Source organism: Erigeron canadensis, chromosome 3, assembly GCF_010389155.1.
Source record: "Erigeron canadensis isolate Cc75 chromosome 3, C_canadensis_v1, whole genome shotgun sequence".
In the NCBI taxonomy this organism is placed as follows: Eukaryota; Viridiplantae; Streptophyta; class Magnoliopsida; order Asterales; family Asteraceae; genus Erigeron; species Erigeron canadensis.
Genome location: NC_057763.1, coordinates 7,280,393 through 7,300,576, shown reverse-complemented (window position 1 = coordinate 7,300,576; position 20,184 = coordinate 7,280,393). Strand labels below are relative to the sequence as shown.

Sequence of the window (20,184 nt, the reverse complement as noted above, 5' to 3'; positions counted from 1 at the left end):
AATTACTCAGGCTGCATCTCCTTAAATCCCAAAGGCAAAATAGTCTATTCACACCTACAATGTATTATTCAAAGTATGTTTACTTTAAACCTTATTCAAGCAAAACTGCCCATTACCAATACCACTTTAGTGTATATTTCAAGTTAGGCTCAAGATCACCACTCTTTTTTATTCCTTGCAAATTACCAAAACACCTCAGCAGCTAGTCAATTAAAGGTGCATCTCCATAGGTCCCAAGGGGGCTATTACGTCTATTCACATGCCTTTCCAAACCAATACTTCTTTTCAGAATGTGAAGTTAACATAAATTATGCTTTATATCTAGCAAAAACTATAACAGATCTCATACTACTACATTTGCTAAATCAAACTTCTTCGATATGAAGAATGTACCATATCCCGAAAATCACAGAAAATTCATCATTGTATCTGTCATATTCATCGTCTTCCTGATCACTTTGGCATTCATTAATGAAACTCAGTTTGCAAATCTATCAGAAATCAGTAAATGCGCTGCCTCCTCACCTTTAATCAACTATTCCCTACCCATTAAATCATCAGAAGATGAAATTAGAATCCTTCTCGGGATTCCAACACGCGCTGACAACTACCAACGCCGCCATTTCCTCCGCCTCATATATGGAACCCAGTCAGTGGAAGGAGCAAAAGTCGATGTAAAGTTTGTCTTCTGTAACCTAACAAAAGAAGACCAAAGGATTTTAATAGCACTCGAGATAATGCTACACAACGATATCATAATATTGAACTGCAAAGAGAATATGGATAATGGTAAGACTTACACCTATTTCTCAAGCTTACCAGATATGCTGAAAAACAACGACTCTGACTCGACCAACCCACCATACCATTATGTTATGAAAGGCGATGATGATACTTATTTCCGGCTACCCAAATTGGTGGAGACCTTGAGGCCTTTATCAAGAGAAGATCTATACTATGGCTATGTGGTTCCATGTCCTAGTATGGATCCTTTTGTGAATTACATGTCAGGAATGGGATACTTAGTATCATGGGACATAGTTGAGTGGATTAAAGAATCAGATATCCCGAAAAACCACATGGTAGGGCCGGAAGATAAAGTTTTTGGAGAATGGATGCGAGATGGACGCCGTGCAAAAAACAGGTATAATGCTAAGTGGCATATGTATGATTTGCCAGAACCACCTACAAGGTGTGCACATGAGCTTTGGCCAGAAACGGTGGGAGTTCACCGTTTGAAGAATCAAGATAAGTGGATTCGGACATTGCAGTATTTCAATGCAACTCGAGATTTAAAACCTTCTAAATTGTATCATATACCTTAGTTGATGATGGTGAGATCAATCATATACTACATTTTAACCATTTTTTGATAACTTATTCAAGGTAAACAATAAAGATCTTTTATTTTTCCTGCTAATTTGTAGTTCTTTTGATGTGATGTAAACGATAACACTAAAACACCTTATATGAAACAATTTGAAGTTTTTAGACAAATGCAAAAGATGCTGAAAATGAACTTACCCCACAAACTATATAATAAGTGCAGCCAGATGATGGGATGTTTTCTGCGGCAGAAGCAGAGGATCCCGGCTTTCTGTCTCTAGAAGAAGCTTACAAAGTTTCTATTGAAGTTATATAACTGCTTTCAATATGTTTATGACAGCCGAAAACCAAAACCACCATACTACAAAGTCCACACGCAGGGATTTGTTTATGCAATCTATATGTACAGATTCTCCATTTCCCTTTTCTTGCTTCTGTTTGATATGTGTAGATGCTTGCTTAAATGATCTGCCAACCGGCTGCAGAATTACTTGCTATGAAATCGCGTCATGTACATGAAAACATAAGATGGAACCTTCTCAATCAGCTACAAGCTAATGATCCAAGTTGGTAGAACTTTTAAATATATATCATACATAGGAACCGAGTGTATGGAAACAACAGCCAACGTTAATCTATATATGAAGTCAAAGTTTAAAGCAAACTTGGCCATCATGACCAACAACTTTTAGTTGCATACATTGACAATTAACAATTTAACATATACTATTATATTCTAACGAACTTTCTTTTTGTGAATTGTAATAATGAACCAAACACTTTAATACCCAAAGCATAAATATGAACACACACAGACACGTAAGTGTTTGGATATTTTGAAACAAAGAAATAATATAGTCAGGTACTCAGGTTGGTGATAGCGTACCTGAGATTTTGCATTAAATTACAATGATCCAGAAACCTGGAAAAAATAACGATAGGAGGTGGCCGTGCCAGTCTCCTTTTTGAAGAACTTTACCTGGTTTGAGTTACTGTATTCTGTAACATAGACACTGACATCAAGTATTAGCCTGTCAAAGGGCAGACGCTACCAAACAAACCATTAACCCCCCTTGAACATTTTAGTAAACTAGATTTGGTTTACTTAGGTTGCGTACAGATCTTCTCTTAAACATCTGAAATAAACTAGATCCCTCGATTTATATAGTTTCAGGATGACCAGATTGAGGATCCTTAGTTATACAAGCAGCAGCTTGCGCCATAAGATCCTGGGTCATGGAAACGTCAACTATAGAAATAAACAAAATGACGATTTTCATCTTCACGTCTTGGATGTGTTTTATTGACATTCAGAACGACAACAATCACGAAAAATGATCTTCACATCTATAATAAGAGAATTTTGAAGATCACCCTTTCGCATAAGATAAACAAGCAATTACACATTACAAAAGTATAAATTCAGCAACAAAACCGTTACAATGAACATTGAAAAAGTTGTCATGTATTATGCCAAAAAAGACAGATATTGGATTATTAAGATGAAATGTATGATTCATGGCAACTTATGCCCCCATCAGAATCTAACATACAATTGCATGGATTCCCCATTACATGAACAAGAATGTTAACAAAATTGGGTCAATTTTTCCCAATAAAATTCAACATAAATATACCCTTTAGATGTCAGAATGTTCCAAAATGATTTTATCAAGCCTTACCGACAATGCGGCTTCTAATAAAAGATCCAAGATTATAGAAAATCGGAAAGAACCATCCAGAAAACGTACGAATCAAGGCTTGAGAGCTAGTGCAAGACCCCACTTAGGGGATATATCAGTTCTCTTGGTGTCATATTCTGCTGATATGGTTATCAAAGATTTTGGTCGCCATTCTCGTTGGCACAGCATTGCAACTTTTCCGTTGTCAGAGAACCTGGTTTTAACCGTGTTGAAACGGTCAAGAACATGAGCACTTCCGAATGTAAAACTGTTTTCTAACGTGGATAGATTGTGTGTCATTTCAGCAACAACTTGAGTATTGTTTGAGGGATCTACAGAGTGTACATATGATGCCTTCAATGTTTGCCCTTTATCCATCCTGCATTCATGAAATAATCGTTAGCCTAATATCATATTAGCATGAGTACGGGATAGCAGAGATGGCAATTTCAACTATTTTACTTTTGAAGCGTTTGATTTAAATTGTCTTTAATCTAGAATGGTAATAATTAAACTGAAAGCATGTCAGATACACAAACTTGAGTCTATGAACTACGCAACAAAATCTTAGAAATTCTAATTTTAACGTTCATAATCTCCTAACTCTTGTTACATAAAAAGTGATAAGACTGATTTATAGATATAGCCTCCTAAATCTTGTTAAATACTCCTTCACTCCCAAAATTATTGTCCACTAGACAAAAACAGTTTATGAGAAGTGTTAACAGCTTACTTTGTGAGTGTATGACACATTTACCTTCATCATTCATATCAATTTTTGGCAATGGGCATTGTTTTGGGACAGATATAAATGGTAGGATGAACAATAATATTAGGGCGAGAAAAGTTATAAGATTTCGATGATCATTTTAAAAAACATGAAGCGTAGCACAATACTAAAAAAAATTAATTCATACAACCACCTAAACCTTGTCACCTGCTAAATCAAACTTTAAAGTAAGGAGACCGAAATACGTCCCAAGCCGGTAAAAAGGTAAAAGTAAAGAGATCGAAGAATGTCCCAAGCAGATAATAAGGTAAAAGTGAAGAGATCAAAGAATGTCCCAAGCAGACAAAAAGGAAGGCTTTCTAATCGAGCATCCCGATCAGTTTTTCCAAAGCCATCGAGGAAATTAAATCATTGTTTTTTTTTGGATTAAAAATAAATGTAAACTTTATTCTATGTCTTGGAAAGATTGGCGATATGATGTAATTTCACTTTTTAACATTTTTGTTGCCCCCAGCGTCTTGCTGGGATGGCAGTTTATAATTAAATACACCATTTGAGAAAAAAATGTAAGGCTGAAACTAGTAATAGGCTTTCTTCTCACTTAATAAATGCAAATTCCTGATCTGACAAGTTTTCAAGTTAAAATACCTATTTCATTATCTATTTGACTACTTGTCCATTGTCAACATTACCAAATACCAAAAAACCAATGGCATCAGTTGGGGTCCATACAATGCATTATTTTGTCTCTATAAATGACAACTTCATATAGTTTACAGCAGTTAAAAATTTTATTCACATATGAGGCTATTATCAAAAGGGAAGCCTGGGAACCAAATGAAAAAGCAGATGTTAAGGTTGGTTGTACATACAGCATAAGTGAAGCAGAAAGATCGGGTTTGTTAAAGCTTATCCCAGCAGTGTACTTGGTAAATGAAGCAGAGGAGGTATCAAAGCCAACTTCACCACCAAGATGTATGTCCTTGTGACCAATGGCAGCAGCAACATTTAGAACTGGGGATGGGTTCAGGCCAATACTCGAATCAATGGCAACTCGGGGATGCAGATACTGAACATCAAGCTGAGAGCAAACAGAAACAACTCTCATCAGTACTTATACAAGCACATATCAATTGAGGGAATAATATGATAATTGCTGCACTCGTCATTTCCTCTACAGCCTTTAGAACTTTCCTATATTTCAAGTATATCATCTTGAGTTGAAAAACTATAGTCGGTCACCTCAACATAAAAAATATCATTCCTTGTAGATAACCAACTTAGTGAGCTTCTAAAACAATTTTCCAGCTTAGAGATTACTTGTAATGAGCTCACATAATAACCATTATCAAAATGCTCAATGTTAGGCAGATAACCTAGCAGTCAATATATTACATGTGAACAAACTCATAAAAAGCTACACTTGAAATAACTGACCTTTCCAGATTTATGATCGGGAACATCAAAGCTTAAGATAGCTTTCGTAAATGGCATTACTTCATGAACAGTAACTTTTGTTGACACCTGAAAAATGTAGAAACTTAGATGTCTGAGGCAATATCTAATCAAATACATTTAAGCAGCCAGAACTTTTTGGCCAGAGTTGTTATATATAGTAGACTAAAACTTTGAGTACAAGGCATTAAAAGAGTCTTAGCACTTGAATTTGACACCAAAATCCCTGATTCTTACATTTGAATATGTATCTACTTTTACATCTACATTAGTCCTGCCACTCTTGTACTGTGCACATATATCTCCAAGAAAGATTTGACCTTTTTGCAGACCAGTAGCCGTCAGTCCCTGCAAGTAAAAGAGTTCAATGAAATGTAAGTAAACTTTACAAAACTTAGTTATTCTGATACTATCATTCACAAAACTAATGTAACACTTTCAGTATTTCAGATCTTAGCCAAATCAAACTGGGTAGGCACTACAAATCACTCTATAAGATCACTAGAAGTGGGTTATTACTGGAAAGTCAAGTAAAGAATGAAGTTATATAGAATAAGAGGTTTCAGCCTTTCAGAAAACTACAGAGTTGAACTCTTTGATTTCATAACACAAGCTAATAAATCCAAAATAATCCTTAGTCTTAAGTAACAATGTGTGTACATCAGCCAGGCATTATTATACATATGTAACTGTAAGATAGCATTTAGTAAAGATTTTTGCTTCACGTTGATATAGTCTTAGCTTATTAGATTACCACGGAAATTAATATTAAGACATTATAACTAGGATGCTTGTATTACTAGATTATCATTTTTATTAGGCAAGTAACCCGCGTAGTTTGTAATAAACTTAGAATGCAAGTTTTTTGTTCTACGAGTATTAGCCTAAGCTATTTTTAGTATAACTAGCACTTTAGGTTTGTAATTCTTAACGTGATGAATATTGATAAGAAGCGGTTTATATCAATACTTCATTAGGAAAGCTTGCTAATCCCTCGAATATAAGCTATCTATCTACTTTTCTGTTCGTTTTCATTGTTAATGTTTAAAAGCCAGTACAATCTGTTGCACAATGACTAACCATAGCTGCACAAACAATTTCCTAGTTTGTACCTCTAATTAATCTAGATATTGACTGATAGGTAGGTAAACTACAACCATGTAGATGGAATGAATATTAGGTAGTATAATATACACATACCATGGGAGTAGATCCAGGAACTGACAATACAAACTTGTGGTCATAGTTGTAATCCTTGGTCAACAGATCTGCATTTAGCAAGAGCATTAGTCACCTTTGTATATGCTCTATAGCAAATAATAAAAACTCCACCTTCTCTCTATATTAAGCAAAGACACTATCAAATATCATTTTTTCACATACAAAAATTCCAAACTCATTACCTACAAATACAAAATGTGCAAAAGAGTAGTGCATTGTTAATTCCACATTAGAGCAGGAAATATTGACCAGCTATATTTGCAGTTGTAGTACATTAATGTCAACTTATAGCCTTAACCAAAACAGACAAAGAACTATAAAAGAAAGTCAATCCATGCATTTAAGTGTAGGTGTGAATATAACTAAATGAAGCCTTCAAAATTAACTTCAAACATACATTACATATACATACATCAGCGATATGAAAGTGAAAATATTGGAACGGTGTTTCATATCACATATACGAAACTGTAAAGCCGCGCAAGTAGTGGTATGGTGATGGCACAGTTGAAATTAAAGCTTCCACGATTATGAACTATGACTTTGAATAAAATATGCGATGTCTCATTGAACTAAATAGAACTGATAAAAGTCCCCATCTTTGACTGGAGTTGGGTGTATAGATTAGAGAACTTAAGGGTGAAAGTGAGTTTCATAATTACAATACATTCTACAAAACAATTAAACCCTTCAAAAGTTCCCCAAATCCTACAAGTCCCTTGAGATGTCTATGAATGTATACGACTGAAACCTCTTACTATTTCTAAGTAAAAGTCATTTACTGCCTTCTCCATTTCTAAACATGAACTAGCAAACTCACGCGACAAGGATGATCAATGAACATGCAATGAATGGTAACATTGGAAGTTAATTAACAAATAAGTATTAGGAACAAAGTCATCCCTAATTTTGAAAGCATGAATGCTACAACCACATATCTGCACATAATTACATAAAAGGTAGTTTCAGTCAACAGCAAGGCAATCTCGGGAAAATTTTAACTAGGAAAGACATAAGACAATGCAAAGTTTTTATCGATATAATTACAGTTGATGGCTAGAGATGTAAAGCTTATGTGTGGTAAAAATTTTAACATCCCTTAGCTAGCATGTACTGATCCAAAAGGGCGTACCTTTTGCTCGTTTGCCAATATCCGAAAAAGGTGCCGGACCGTTGCCCATTGTGAATTAGATTTCAGGTTACTACTCCCAGCTTCCAAAAACAGGCTGAGAGCCAAGTGAGGTGTCAGTAAAGGATCACGGTAACATATAACAAAAAATATAGCAAAACAAGAAAAATAAACCGTCAAGAAGTGATTAACCCTATATTAATGGTAGATAATCAGATCGATAAGTGCATGTTGTTAAAGTTACTGATAGCTGTAACTTCATCAACAAATGAAAGTTACGTTTTTATTTTAATTTGGACATACAACAATAACTGCAATTATTAAAATAACCAAGTTAACATCCCCTGAAAATAAATCACCAAACCTATTTTGTCCAGCCATCATTCCTAAAACAAAACTAAGAATGTACTACATAAATTTCCAAAATTTACATTCGAACCGAAAAGTGTTCCAAAAAACAGAACAAGAGCATTTTTGTTGCAAGGGAAACAACTGTCCTGTAAACATGGTGACATCAGTATGGCAAAGGTCTATCACTTAAATCGCATGGGAGTGTATGCCGGTATCAAGTGCATAGGTAAATCAATTAGAAAAAAATACAAAGGACATCGCCAGCAGATGGACCGATCAGTTTATGTGTGATGTGACAAACTGACAATAGCTAGGAAATAAAGCATATAGGTTGACTAACATCAAAAAGCCAGCAAAACTCTATATAATCCATACACCACAAACAAAACGAACATGAATACAAACAATGATAGAAAACAGAAACAAAAAAAGACATCCAAGTCAGAATTAGAACTAAGTGAGTTGAAATGCATATATCATATCCAATTATTTGACATATTTTCTCCAAGGTTTAGACCTTGACATTCAAAACACCGAAGCCAAAACTCAAAACAATAGGTAACACAAGTCAAATTGACCATTCATATCTTGCCAGCACTTGCGGCTAGAAAAGTCCAAATCAACCGTGAGTCACACCCTACTTGCTTTTTCCTAACTTCACCTATCGATACTTCACGCTTCATAAACAGTTCTAAATGTATTATGTTAAAAAGATACACATCTTTTTAGTTTAAAACCCAAACACTTGATTTGCTAATACTTTCCCAATGTCCGTGTTCGTTTAACTCGAATCCAATCACTTATATAAGTTAAATATATGTATGTATATACAAAAAGGTACCCGTGCGTGACGGATGGTGGCGGTGGTAGCGGCATAGGCGGTGGTGCCGGTGAATAGTGGAAGTTATTGATGTAACGTGGCTATGATGTATGGTACGTCATGCATTAGAATGTGTACATTGTTGAAACTTAAAATCAATATTGAAAAATTAAGTTCAATGTTCTTTATAATAAAGTATAGATATAGATATATGTGTATATATGCGGGTATGTATATAAAAACTAGACAATAGCATAATATAAAACTTCAATAAATTAAAATAAACCAGCAAATGAACAAGAGTAACCTACCGCTAATCTGTTTCAATATACATACATACATATATATATATATTATATCTGTGTGTGTGTGAAATAAGAATGGACTTACATAGAATACAGTGGAAGACGGCAGCTCCGATAGAAGTGGAGCAATGAGCAGATTTTATTCTTTTAGAGGTGCGAGGAGAGGGAGTCTCTTCTTAATTAGGGTTTTCTTTATTTCTACTCCTATAATTTTATTTTAATATTTATATATTCGGCCCCTGTGGGCTGTGGCGACTTTAGAGATTCTTTGGCGGTCTTGACAAGGTGCGTGGCACTATCGTGCATAGGAATAACAATGGGTCGGGGTGGGACGGGCAGTGCAATACCCAAACCTGATTCGATACCTGTGGTTATCTTATCGGGGACTCCATCGGGGATTAAAGTTTTTCCAAAATCGACCCGAAACCCGATATCCGTTAAAAACTCGAATCCGACCTGATAGTGATGAACACAAAAGTAACAACATTTCAACAAATTTCGCAATCATATTTGATAAGTAATAACTCCAACAATATTATAAAATATTTTGAGAAAGAAATGATAGTTATATGTGGTTTAAGTAATTAAACAAAGTTATATAGAAATAATATTCTAATTATAAAGTTTAAAAAGTCCGAAGCGAAAACTAAATAATAAAAGTATGCATTTTTGCATGATAAAATAAAAAGATAACGAAGTGCAGCTTTAAGTTTTCTCAAGACAATGTATATAGTCATGTTGCAGACTAAAAACAATAACCAATATCCCTGTTGTTTTAACGGTAGGTTTTAATATACATATATATATATATATAAGTTTGCTATTTTATCATTTATAAGAATATATATATTGTTTTACATACATATACATATTATCGGGTTCGGGTCGGGTCTGGGTAGGCAAGCCCCGGTCCCTGTCCCGAAAACCGAAAAAAACCTGATAATTGCCCCGAAACCCGACCCGTGACCCGATAAGCTTACCCAAACCCGACCCAAACTTTTCGGATATTGGGTTTCCCCGTCGCGTTCGTACTTTTTTGCCATCCCTAATCGTGCACCGTAGTTGCGTGGCTCAATCCATTGGCTTGGCTGTTGGGGTGATGCGGCTTTAAACAAATCGAACAAACACGAACGAGAGCTTGTTCATGTTTGTTCGTTTAACTTAACGAACGGTTCACAAACGGATAAACAAGATAATGTTATGTTCACGAACAGATAAACGAACATAATGACTTGTTTATGTTCATTCATTTGTGTTCATGACACACAAATGAGCACTAATGAACAAACATAAACAAACACCAATGAGAACACCTATAACTAAAAATATTTACAAATATATAATTAGAAATATTAGACTTTCTATTCATGGTTACAAATTATTCATCGGCTAAAAGTTTTACCTAACTTACCTACTTTAGAAAGTGAAAAGCTCTTATGGTTTGATATATATGAGTATTTTCTTTATAATTTGTATTTAATTTTCTTTTTAATTATATAAATGATCAGATATTAATGTTAATATTATATTATATATATAACAATTTAAGTTGCCTAATCTATAGTAGCTTTTTTGACTTTTTAATTTTTACCACAATTATTTAGACTTTTTTTAATTTTCCACAAAACATTCTAATTTTATATGTTGATCACATAATTCCAAACCATAATAACTATTTAGTACAAATTTTTACCACGATAACTTTATTCGCTTTCTTATTTTCACAACAACCTTTATGACTTTCTTATTTTCATCATAAAACTTTTGAATTTGATTCTTTTATCATAAATCTTATTTTCTTCAAATTTAACCTTTTAACTACAATAACTACTAATTCTATGATAAAGTTTTCGTTTCAGGCATAAAAAAATGACAATAGCCACCCTAATCGTTAACACCACCCATTCACCGATTTCGAAATCTAAACGATATCATATAACAACTAATTAGTTGTTCACAAAACTTGTTGTTCGTTTCAAAAACCATCTTTTTTTCAAAAAAAAAAAAAAATAGACTTTATTGTATAGAGATCAATTTTTTGATTTATATAGTATGTGATTATGTATGACTAAAAAAAATCATTCATGTGGCAACACGCAAGGTAAAATTTCTAGTTAATAATATTAATATATTTTAGCAAAATGAAATGTTCACGAAAATAAACGAATGGATGTTCACGACATATTATCGAACGTTCACGAACATAAGTGAACGAACGGGAGTTGTGTTCATCTTTGTTCGTTTAACTAAACGAATGTATTTTTGTGTTGATGTTCATTCCTTTAACTAAACGAACGAACACGAACGAACTTCCCACCGAACAGTTCATGAACTGTTCGGTTCATTTACAACCCTATGTGTTGGCATCACCTGAGTGGTGGGTGCGTGAGTGGTGCCCGCCGCCGCCGACGACTAACCACTCGTAAGTGGTGGAAAGTAAAGGGTGAGACCACGCGAAGAAAAGAGTGAGTGGTGCAATTTCCAAGGAGGGCAATTGCTAGTTTTGGTTCCTAACGATTGTTTGTTGCTTTTTTTAGGGATGATGGCATTTGAATGTAGGTTACCTATGACAAAATAGTTATGTGATGTAGTGACCTACTCGAGTGGTTATGATAGCCATATATTTTTCCTATATATCATATCATAGATACAGTAACCAAAGAAGATGAATGGAATGACGTGGCATCTTACGTGGCGGGTGACGTGGCATTTACCTGTTATAACTGGAAGTTACCCGGTTGCATACATCACGTAGCCTAAAATACATAGATCATTACATCAAATAAGTAGGTCACTACATCATATAACCATTTTTGTTATAGATGGTTACATTCATATGCCATTATCTCTTTTTTTTTTATCACTACACAACACACATAAATCCCTGCATATACTATCATATTACACACACATTCATCCATACTTCACTCCACTTTACTTCAAATTTACATACATTCATCCATACTTCAAAACATGGCAAACAACATGCCAAATATGACTTTTTTTGATGCAAAAATGGCAATGCAAAATCACATGTTTAACGACGCCAGATACAAATCTAAGGTCAATACTGTGATTCAGAGTGTAACGGACAACAAAGCGGATTACATAGCCGAAATCGAACGAATTCAAGTTGTAGGATGGATTACTAGCGTCGTCAAAGATGAGTATGCTGTTTATCTTTGACAGAAGATCGATTTGCTTGATCAAATCATTGTCCAGCTTACCGCTACCTCTTCTACACGGATTTCTGGCAAGACAGTGTCGATAGTGGTCGGCCTGTTAGCAGACTAACCCGAGGGAGGAGTATGCAAATCCTGAACTCGGTGATGCTGTCGGTCTCCTGAACCCTATTGTTACATTCATTGCAATGACGACGACGATAGTGTGGACTCAGACTATTCTGGATGTTATGATTATGTTATGTTTTAATTATGTTTTTTTAGTATTATGTTATGTTTTAACACCTTCCAATCATCAACAACTCAATACTAGCAAAAACCCCAAAATTGGAATTTTCAAGAACCCTAATTTAAAAGAATGAATGAAACTAGGTTAAGTTATCAATACCTTAAGGAAAAGAATTAAAAAGAAGGGTAAGAAACACAAAATCTTTCTTCCTTCTTAAAATTTTCAGCCACCACCATACACTCTCCAAAACCCCCACTTTCAATTACTTGAATGGTAGAAGATTGTTATTATTATTGTTGATGATTGGAAGGTTTTTGGTTGGTTTGGAGAATTAAAAGTTAGATTGAAAGAGATGAATAGATGATTAGAGAAGGAATGGATGAAGCTAATGGAACTATGATTCATCAAACAAAAATAGATGGGTGACACTCCATTGAGTTGCCACGCCCCTATCCAAAATTAATGGGTATTTTAACCGCTATCCACTAACGTTCCAACTAAATTAAAAATAAAATACTAGGAACTTATTTTATGTCAAAACTACAAAAAGGGTTAATTTATTATCTTAAAATTTTTGGGGTGTTACAACTCTCCCCCACTTGGAACGGATCACGACCTCGTGATCCAAGCAATATGCAAAGACGGATAGTACACAAGAACATCATGCTCGGATTCCCAAGTGCAATCAGACATCCTTCCATGCTTCCACAAAATCTTATATGTCCTCACTGTTTTGTTTTGAACTCTTCTAAGTTCTTATTCCACTATGGCAATGGGTTCTTCCAGATAAATTAATTTGTTATCAACTTCAATTTCTTCCAAAGCTACATAAGAAGCATCGTTGGCAAGACACTTCCTAAGATGAGAAACGTGAAAAGTAGGATGGATTCCCAAAAGCTCTTCGGGCAACTCCAAACGGTAAGCAACCTTACCAACTCTAGCCAAAATTTTGAAAGGACCTATGAAACGAGGGCTCAATTTTCCACGTTTTCGAAACCGTAAGACGCCTTTCCATGGAGATACCTTCAACAAAACACAATCACCAACATTGAACTCAATTGATCTTCTCCGTTTATCCGCATAAGACTTTTGTCTATCTTGTGCGGCCTTAAGTCTTTCCTTGATCACATAAATTTTTTCAATCGTTTTCAACACCACCTCCGTGCCACAAATCTTCCTTTGTCCCACTTCTCCCCAACATATAGGAGACCTACATTTTCTACCATACAACATCCCATATGGAGGCATTTGATGCTTAAATGGTAGCTATTGTTGTAAGAAAACTCCACCAAAGGTAAATAAATATCCCAAGTTTCACCAAAATCAATAATGCATGCCCGTAACATATCTTCAAGAGTTTGAATGGTTCTCTCACTTTGACCATCTGTTTGGGGATGATAAGCGGTACTAAAGTTTAGTCTTGTGCCCATTTCTTTTTGAAATTTCCGCAAATAATGGGAAGTAAAACGAGTATCCCTATCTTTCACATAAGTAATTGCCAAGACTTCCGAAGATGATGTTTCACAAATAGGAAGAAACAAGGCACTCTTTGTTAATCTATCAACCACCACCCAAATTGTATCAAATTGATTCCAAGGTGTCTTGGGCAATTTGGTGACAAAATCCATGGTAATGTGCTCCCATTTCCACTTAGGGATTTCCAATGGTTGCATCATGCCACATGGCTTTTGAAGCTCGGCTTTCACTTGAGCACAAGTCAAGCATTTTTCTACATATTTCACTACATCACGCTTCATTCCGGGCCAACAATATTCTTGTTTTAAATCATGATACATCTTAGTAGCACCGAGGTAAATGAAATATTTGGATTTGTGAGCTTCATCAAGTAAAACTTGTTTCAACTCACAAGAGAACGGAATCCAAATTCTTCCATAACATAAGGTAAGGCCATGAGAATCCTTAGAAAAATATTTGATTTGACCTTGAATTCTTTCTTTTTTAGAATCTCGTTGCAAAGCCTTTTCTTGGGCTTCTTTATTTCGGTCAAAGAAATCATTAGTGATCAAGACCCACAATGGAGAAACAATTATATAATGATGGGAACTTTTTCGGCTCAAGGCATCCGCTACAATGTTGGCTTTTCCGGGGTGATACAAGATTCACAATCATAATCTTTCAAAAGATCTAACCATCTTCGTTGGCGATTGTTGAGATCTCGTTGCTCAAAGAAGTATTTAAGACTTTTATGATCGGAATAGATAGTAAATTTGACTCCATAAAGATAATAGCGCCAAAATTTTAAAGCAAAGACAACCGCCGCTAACTCCAAATCATGAGTAGGATATCGTTTTTCATGTTCTTTCAATTGTCTTGAAGCGTAGGCAATTACTTTTCCTCGTTGCATAAGAACACAAATGAGGCCATTAGACGATGCATCACAATACACCATCATATCTTCTAAGCTATCGGGCAAAACGAGAACCGGTGCTTGGCTTAACTTCTCTCGAAGTTGTTGAAAAGCAACTTCTTGTTTATTTCTCCATTCAAATTTGATGTTCTTCCGAGTTAACTTGGTCAATGGTGAGGCTATTTTGGAAAAATCTTGAATAAAACGACTATAATAACCCGCTAGACCAAAATAACTTCTAATCCCGGATGGGTTCTTTGGTTGTTCCCATTTCATCACCGTGTTTATCTTGGTTGGATCTACCTTGATTCCTTCATTATTAACAACATGACTAAGAAATTGCACCTCTCGTAGCCAAAATTCACATTTAGAAAATTTAGCATAGAGTTTCCCCTTGCGTAACGTCTCCAACACCTCCCGTAAATGAACTTCATGTTCGGATGAGCTTTTAGAATAAATGAGAATATCGTCAATGAAAACAATTACGGATTTATCAAGCATAGGACGACAAACACGATTCATGAGATCCATGAAAGCCGCGGGAGCATTTGTAAGACCAAAGGGCATAACAACAAATTCAAAATGACCATATCGAGTATGGAAAGCGGTCTTAGGAATGTCTTCATCACAAAGGGCATAACAACAAATTCAAAATGACCATATCGAGTATGGAAAGCGGTCTTAGGAATGTCTTCATCACAAACCTTGAGTTGATGATAACCCGAACGAAGATCTATCTTGGAAAAATACGAAGCTCCTTGAAGTTGATCAAATAGATCATCGATTTTAGGTAACGGGTATTTATTCTTGATAGTTACTTTGTTAAGTTCCCGATAATTGATACACATGCGCTTCCATCTTTCTTCTTAACAAAGAGAACCGGTGCGCCCCAAGGAGAATTACTAGGGCGAATGAACCCTTTTTCAAGTAACTCTTGGAATTGCTTCATCATTTCTTGCATTTCTGTTGGAGCCAAATGATATGGAGTTTTAGCAATGGGAGTAGCCCCCGGAATAAGATCAATAGAAAACTCAACTTGCCGTTCGGGAGGAATACCCGGCAAGTCTTCAAGAAAGACATCGGAAAAATCACAAACAATTGGAATGTCTTCAATAGATAAAGGTCTTTTCTCAACATCAACAATGTGAGCAAGATAAGCTTGACATCCATGAGACAAGTAACATTGGGCACGAGCAAAAGTACAAATGGATATAGGACGCTCTTTTCTATCACCATATACTACCAAGTCCTCACCCTTGGAAGTCTTCAAATATATTGCTTTTTCGTCACACATGATTTTGGCATTACAAGAGCTCAACCAATCCATACCCAATATCATATCAAATTCTCCCATTGGGAAAGGAATTACGTTAGCTTGAAAGACTTCTGTCATGATCTTGATTTCACAATTTTTATACACCTTTGAGAAATTTTGAGAAATTTTTGCAATTGGTCCAATTTTGATAATCAATCCATACCTATTTTGATAAATTTTTGCAAAATTGGTCCAATTTTGACGGATCCATTAAAGGTGGTCGTCAAATGTGCACGCATGGGGGTATTTATGTACTTTCCACCTCATAGGGACCCCCATTGCTAAAATGGAAAAACCACAGGGACCAATTTTGCAACTAACAACTTAATATATGTTTTGATTTAATTTAAAAGATTGTAACGTACGAATATCTGCTCGTTGGGTTTTTAAAAGTAAATTTATGTACACCTTAAAATTTTAATAATGAAGATACACCTAATATAAATATTTTAATTTTTGAAAACAGATTTATATATAAACAGTTGTTATTATATAAGCTTAAAAAAAAAGATTGTATGTTAAGAATTTGATATTTACTAAAAAAAAAAAAAGAAAATCTGTTGAATAATATAAATATCATATATGGTATTTTAGTTATCAACGGTCGTGTCAAAATACAAAAAAAGTTAGCAAAATTTTTTGAAATAAAATAAATTATTAAATAAATGCAAATAAAAAAACTTATAAATTATAATTTACAAATATAAGAAAAAGCAAACTAGTAATTTGATATTTGTCTAAAAAAATAAAATCTTTGATATATTCTTAAAATGTAGATATAAGTTATTATGTGAACTTGGAGTCTAATCATCAATTGAAATATTTATAAGTTTTAAACTCTTTAGTGAAAAATATGTTTTAGTAATTTAACTATAAATAATCATGAAAAGCTAGAAAGTGTTAAAAAACTTTATTTAAGTTATTTATTTAATAGATTTATTCTTTTATGGAACAGTTAAAGAGTATTAACTAGTTATGGATTTTTAAAAATTGTAAGTTAATTACACTTTTTCTAAAACTATTAATATAATTAATAATTAATAGTTTTTTAGTTCCATATATTTTGATTTATAATTTTAAGAGTTAATTACAGAAATCGTCCCTGTCGTGGAACCCAACTTGCAGGTTTCATCCTTACCTTTTATAAATTACAGTTTTAGTCTAAAATAGTTTCCTCCGTCAACACTTTTAGTCCTTCCCTTAAACGTCCGTTTATAACCATGACACGTGATCCGCACGTGATGGTTATTTTCGTAATTTGGCTTATTAAAACCCAATAAACATCCCCACTAAACAAAAAAAAAACCTTATTTTCACTCTCTCTCTTACCTCTCTCTTACTTTTTCTCACTTTTCTCCCTCATCTGTTTTTCAAATACGATCTAGGTCACGAAAAATGGTCCATTGTAGCTGTGGTTTGATTGTTGTGATTCGAACATCTTGGACACCACGAAACCCTGGAAGGAGGTTTTACAGTTACCCTAACAGGGATTCGCGTTGTACTAGGTTTATTGGGTGGTATGATCCAGTTATGTGTGATCGATCTATGGACATTATTCCAGGGCTGTTAAGGGCTAAGAATGCACTAGATAATGAAGTAAGAATGAAGAATCAAGAAAATAATCGATTAAGGAAGTATCTTTTTTTGTCAATGGTTAGTTGTGTTTTTGCTGTTATATCTACTTATTAGTGGATAAGAAAATAACCAATTGTTAATGTAATTTTAAAGTTCATGTAATTGTAATTGTAGTATTCAAGTTTATGGAAATATAGCAGAAGTCGTTTGTGTAATTGTTTATGGAAATGCAGAAAATGTTTTCTCGGTAGCAGAAACTTGGTAATTTTGCAAGTGTTTTGACTATATAAAGTCAAATTACCAAACAAATGGTTACAATAAGATACATAACACTGCCCAAATTGAAAGATAATTCATTACAGAAATCCAAAGCATTATACAAATTGACATTATCCAAATTGACATCAAGAAACTTCATAACCAAATGGAAAGATACTTCATAACCAAATTGACATCAAAAGCATTATCCATAGATCAAACATTGTTTGATAACATACATAAACAACATCCATCCTAATAATACAGAAATCCAAGTTTACTTAAACATCCATATTGTCAAATTGACACATTGCCAATTGACAACAAAAGCATACATAAACATCCTAATATTACACAAACCATCATGGTTTACTTTTTCTTCTTGAATGGAGCTTTGAATGGAGTTCTGAATGCTTGATCTGGAGACAATCTAGCAGCCATCCTTTTTGTGAATCTAGGGAGGAATTAACATTACTTTGACTTTGGCTTGTTTGACCCTGACTTGGTTGAGCATGAGCTTCATTTGGTTGACTTTGAGATGGTTGACTCTGACTTACTCCCACTCTTGAGCTGCCTGCACACCACCACCTCCTTGACCTTGGGTTGGTTGAATCTGAGATGGTTAGGTCTAAGTAGCCCCCATTCTTGAGCTCCCTGCACTGCCTGCACCACCACCTCCTTGACCTTGGGTTAGTTGACTCTGAGATGGTTGAGTCTGAGTAGCCCCCATTCTTGAGCTCCCTGCACTGCCTGCACCACCTTCCTGACCCTTACAACCTTTTGAACTATGGCCCAGATTACCACAGAGTGAGCAAGTAAGAGTCTTCAGTTTCCTACCCTTAGTGGTAGATGTTTTAACCATGCTTTCCTCATAGAATGATCTCTTCCTTTTTTTCTTTGGTCTTCCAACAGGAGTATGATGCACTGGTGGTGTTATTGTTGTTGGAATTCTAGATTTCTCCCACATGTTTGAACCATTGATTCAACCTATATTGTATGAGTACACTTTTTTCCAAGTTTCAAGCCAATAACATTGATGCACCCAACTTTTTGGTAAGCCAGGCTTCAATCCAGAGACATCCCTATGAAAAATTGCAGCAACAACATGTAGACAGGGAATTCCTGTTAATTCCCATTTCCTACAAGTACATGTCTTAAGTGACACATCCACCACACATTGGTCACCCCATGGACCACTTACTTGATATCCAACATCCCCATCCCAGACTAGTGTACACTTAGATGCATCTTTCTTAGAAACTTCTAACAACTTAGCTGCTGATGGTGTCAATGGTCCAATACACTTGTTAATTCCCATCTTGATTACCAAAGCTATCCTTCTCATCATGTACTCCCTAATGAAATCTAAACACTTTATAATTGGGCTTTCCCTAGCTTTTAACAACCTTCTATTAAAAAACTCACATAAATTATTCAACAAGATATCTGATTTTGCTCTCCCTGTACCAATTGTAATAATCATGTTACAAAATTACAAAATTTTTACAAAACTTAGTTAAATTATATGTAACACCCTGCTTTATAAAATGTAGATTTTAAAAAAATTTTAACTTTAAACATATCACCGTTAACAAATTGCGGAAGCGACGTTGAAAAAACCCATTTGATTCCTAACGGCATCAATAAAACCAAATAAATGTTTTAAAAGGTGTTACCGACAAGTATCATCACAATAATCCAAATGAAACCACAATCTAAACCAACAAAGTACAGCCAAACGGCTAAATGATAAGTCTACTTAATTAATGCAACTATGGGTAACTAAAGCTAACGTCCAAAGCTCTAATAATAGCTACCCATCTCACAAGCAAGCTACCAGCCCCTGATCAGTACCTAACCTGAGGGCACAACACATTTTCACAAAACAAGTGTCAGCTATTAAAGCCGAGTAAGATACCAGGTTAGTATAAAACAAGGATTGCCAATTAAAACATTTTTATAAAGAAATATATCTCACACATATGTATAGGCACAATCACACAATTCCACGTAAACAACATCATAAGGATATTTAATCCTATAAAGTGCCTAGCAATCCTTATTCTTCCACGTTACAACACAATTTCCACGTTCCACGATATCCACGTATAGTTATGCCATTATAGTCAACAATAAAATATATGTATGTGTAGGCGGTCATAAGACCTTACAGGAACCTCACACCCGACATGATGGGTAACCTTTCGGAGTCCATCGGCGTCGTTATGGATAGGCATA

General features: G+C 34.8%; 2 protein-coding genes across 2 annotated transcripts; one reads left to right on the top strand and one right to left on the bottom strand.

Annotated features, from left to right (window-relative positions):
• The first annotated feature begins 320 nt into the window (after positions 1 to 320).
• LOC122594627 (beta-1,3-galactosyltransferase pvg3-like) lies at positions 321 to 1,420 on the top strand. Its single transcript, XM_043767060.1, has one exon. It carries the CDS (start codon positions 381 to 383, stop codon positions 1,323 to 1,325), a length of 945 nt encoding a protein of 314 aa, XP_043622995.1. The 5' UTR covers positions 321 to 380; the 3' UTR covers positions 1,326 to 1,420.
• Positions 1,421 to 2,775: 1,355 nt separating this feature from the next.
• Positions 2,776 to 9,219, bottom strand: LOC122592942 (mitochondrial outer membrane protein porin 4). The gene is made up of 7 exons (XM_043765276.1): positions 9,105 to 9,219; positions 7,547 to 7,640; positions 6,394 to 6,461; positions 5,431 to 5,541; positions 5,176 to 5,262; positions 4,611 to 4,819; positions 2,776 to 3,387 (listed from the first exon to the last, which is right to left on the bottom strand). Exons 2-7 carry the CDS (start codon positions 7,593 to 7,595, stop codon positions 3,081 to 3,083), a joined length of 831 nt encoding a protein of 276 aa, XP_043621211.1. The 5' UTR covers positions 7,596 to 7,640; positions 9,105 to 9,219; the 3' UTR covers positions 2,776 to 3,080.
• Positions 9,220 to 20,184: the final 10,965 nt, after the last annotated feature.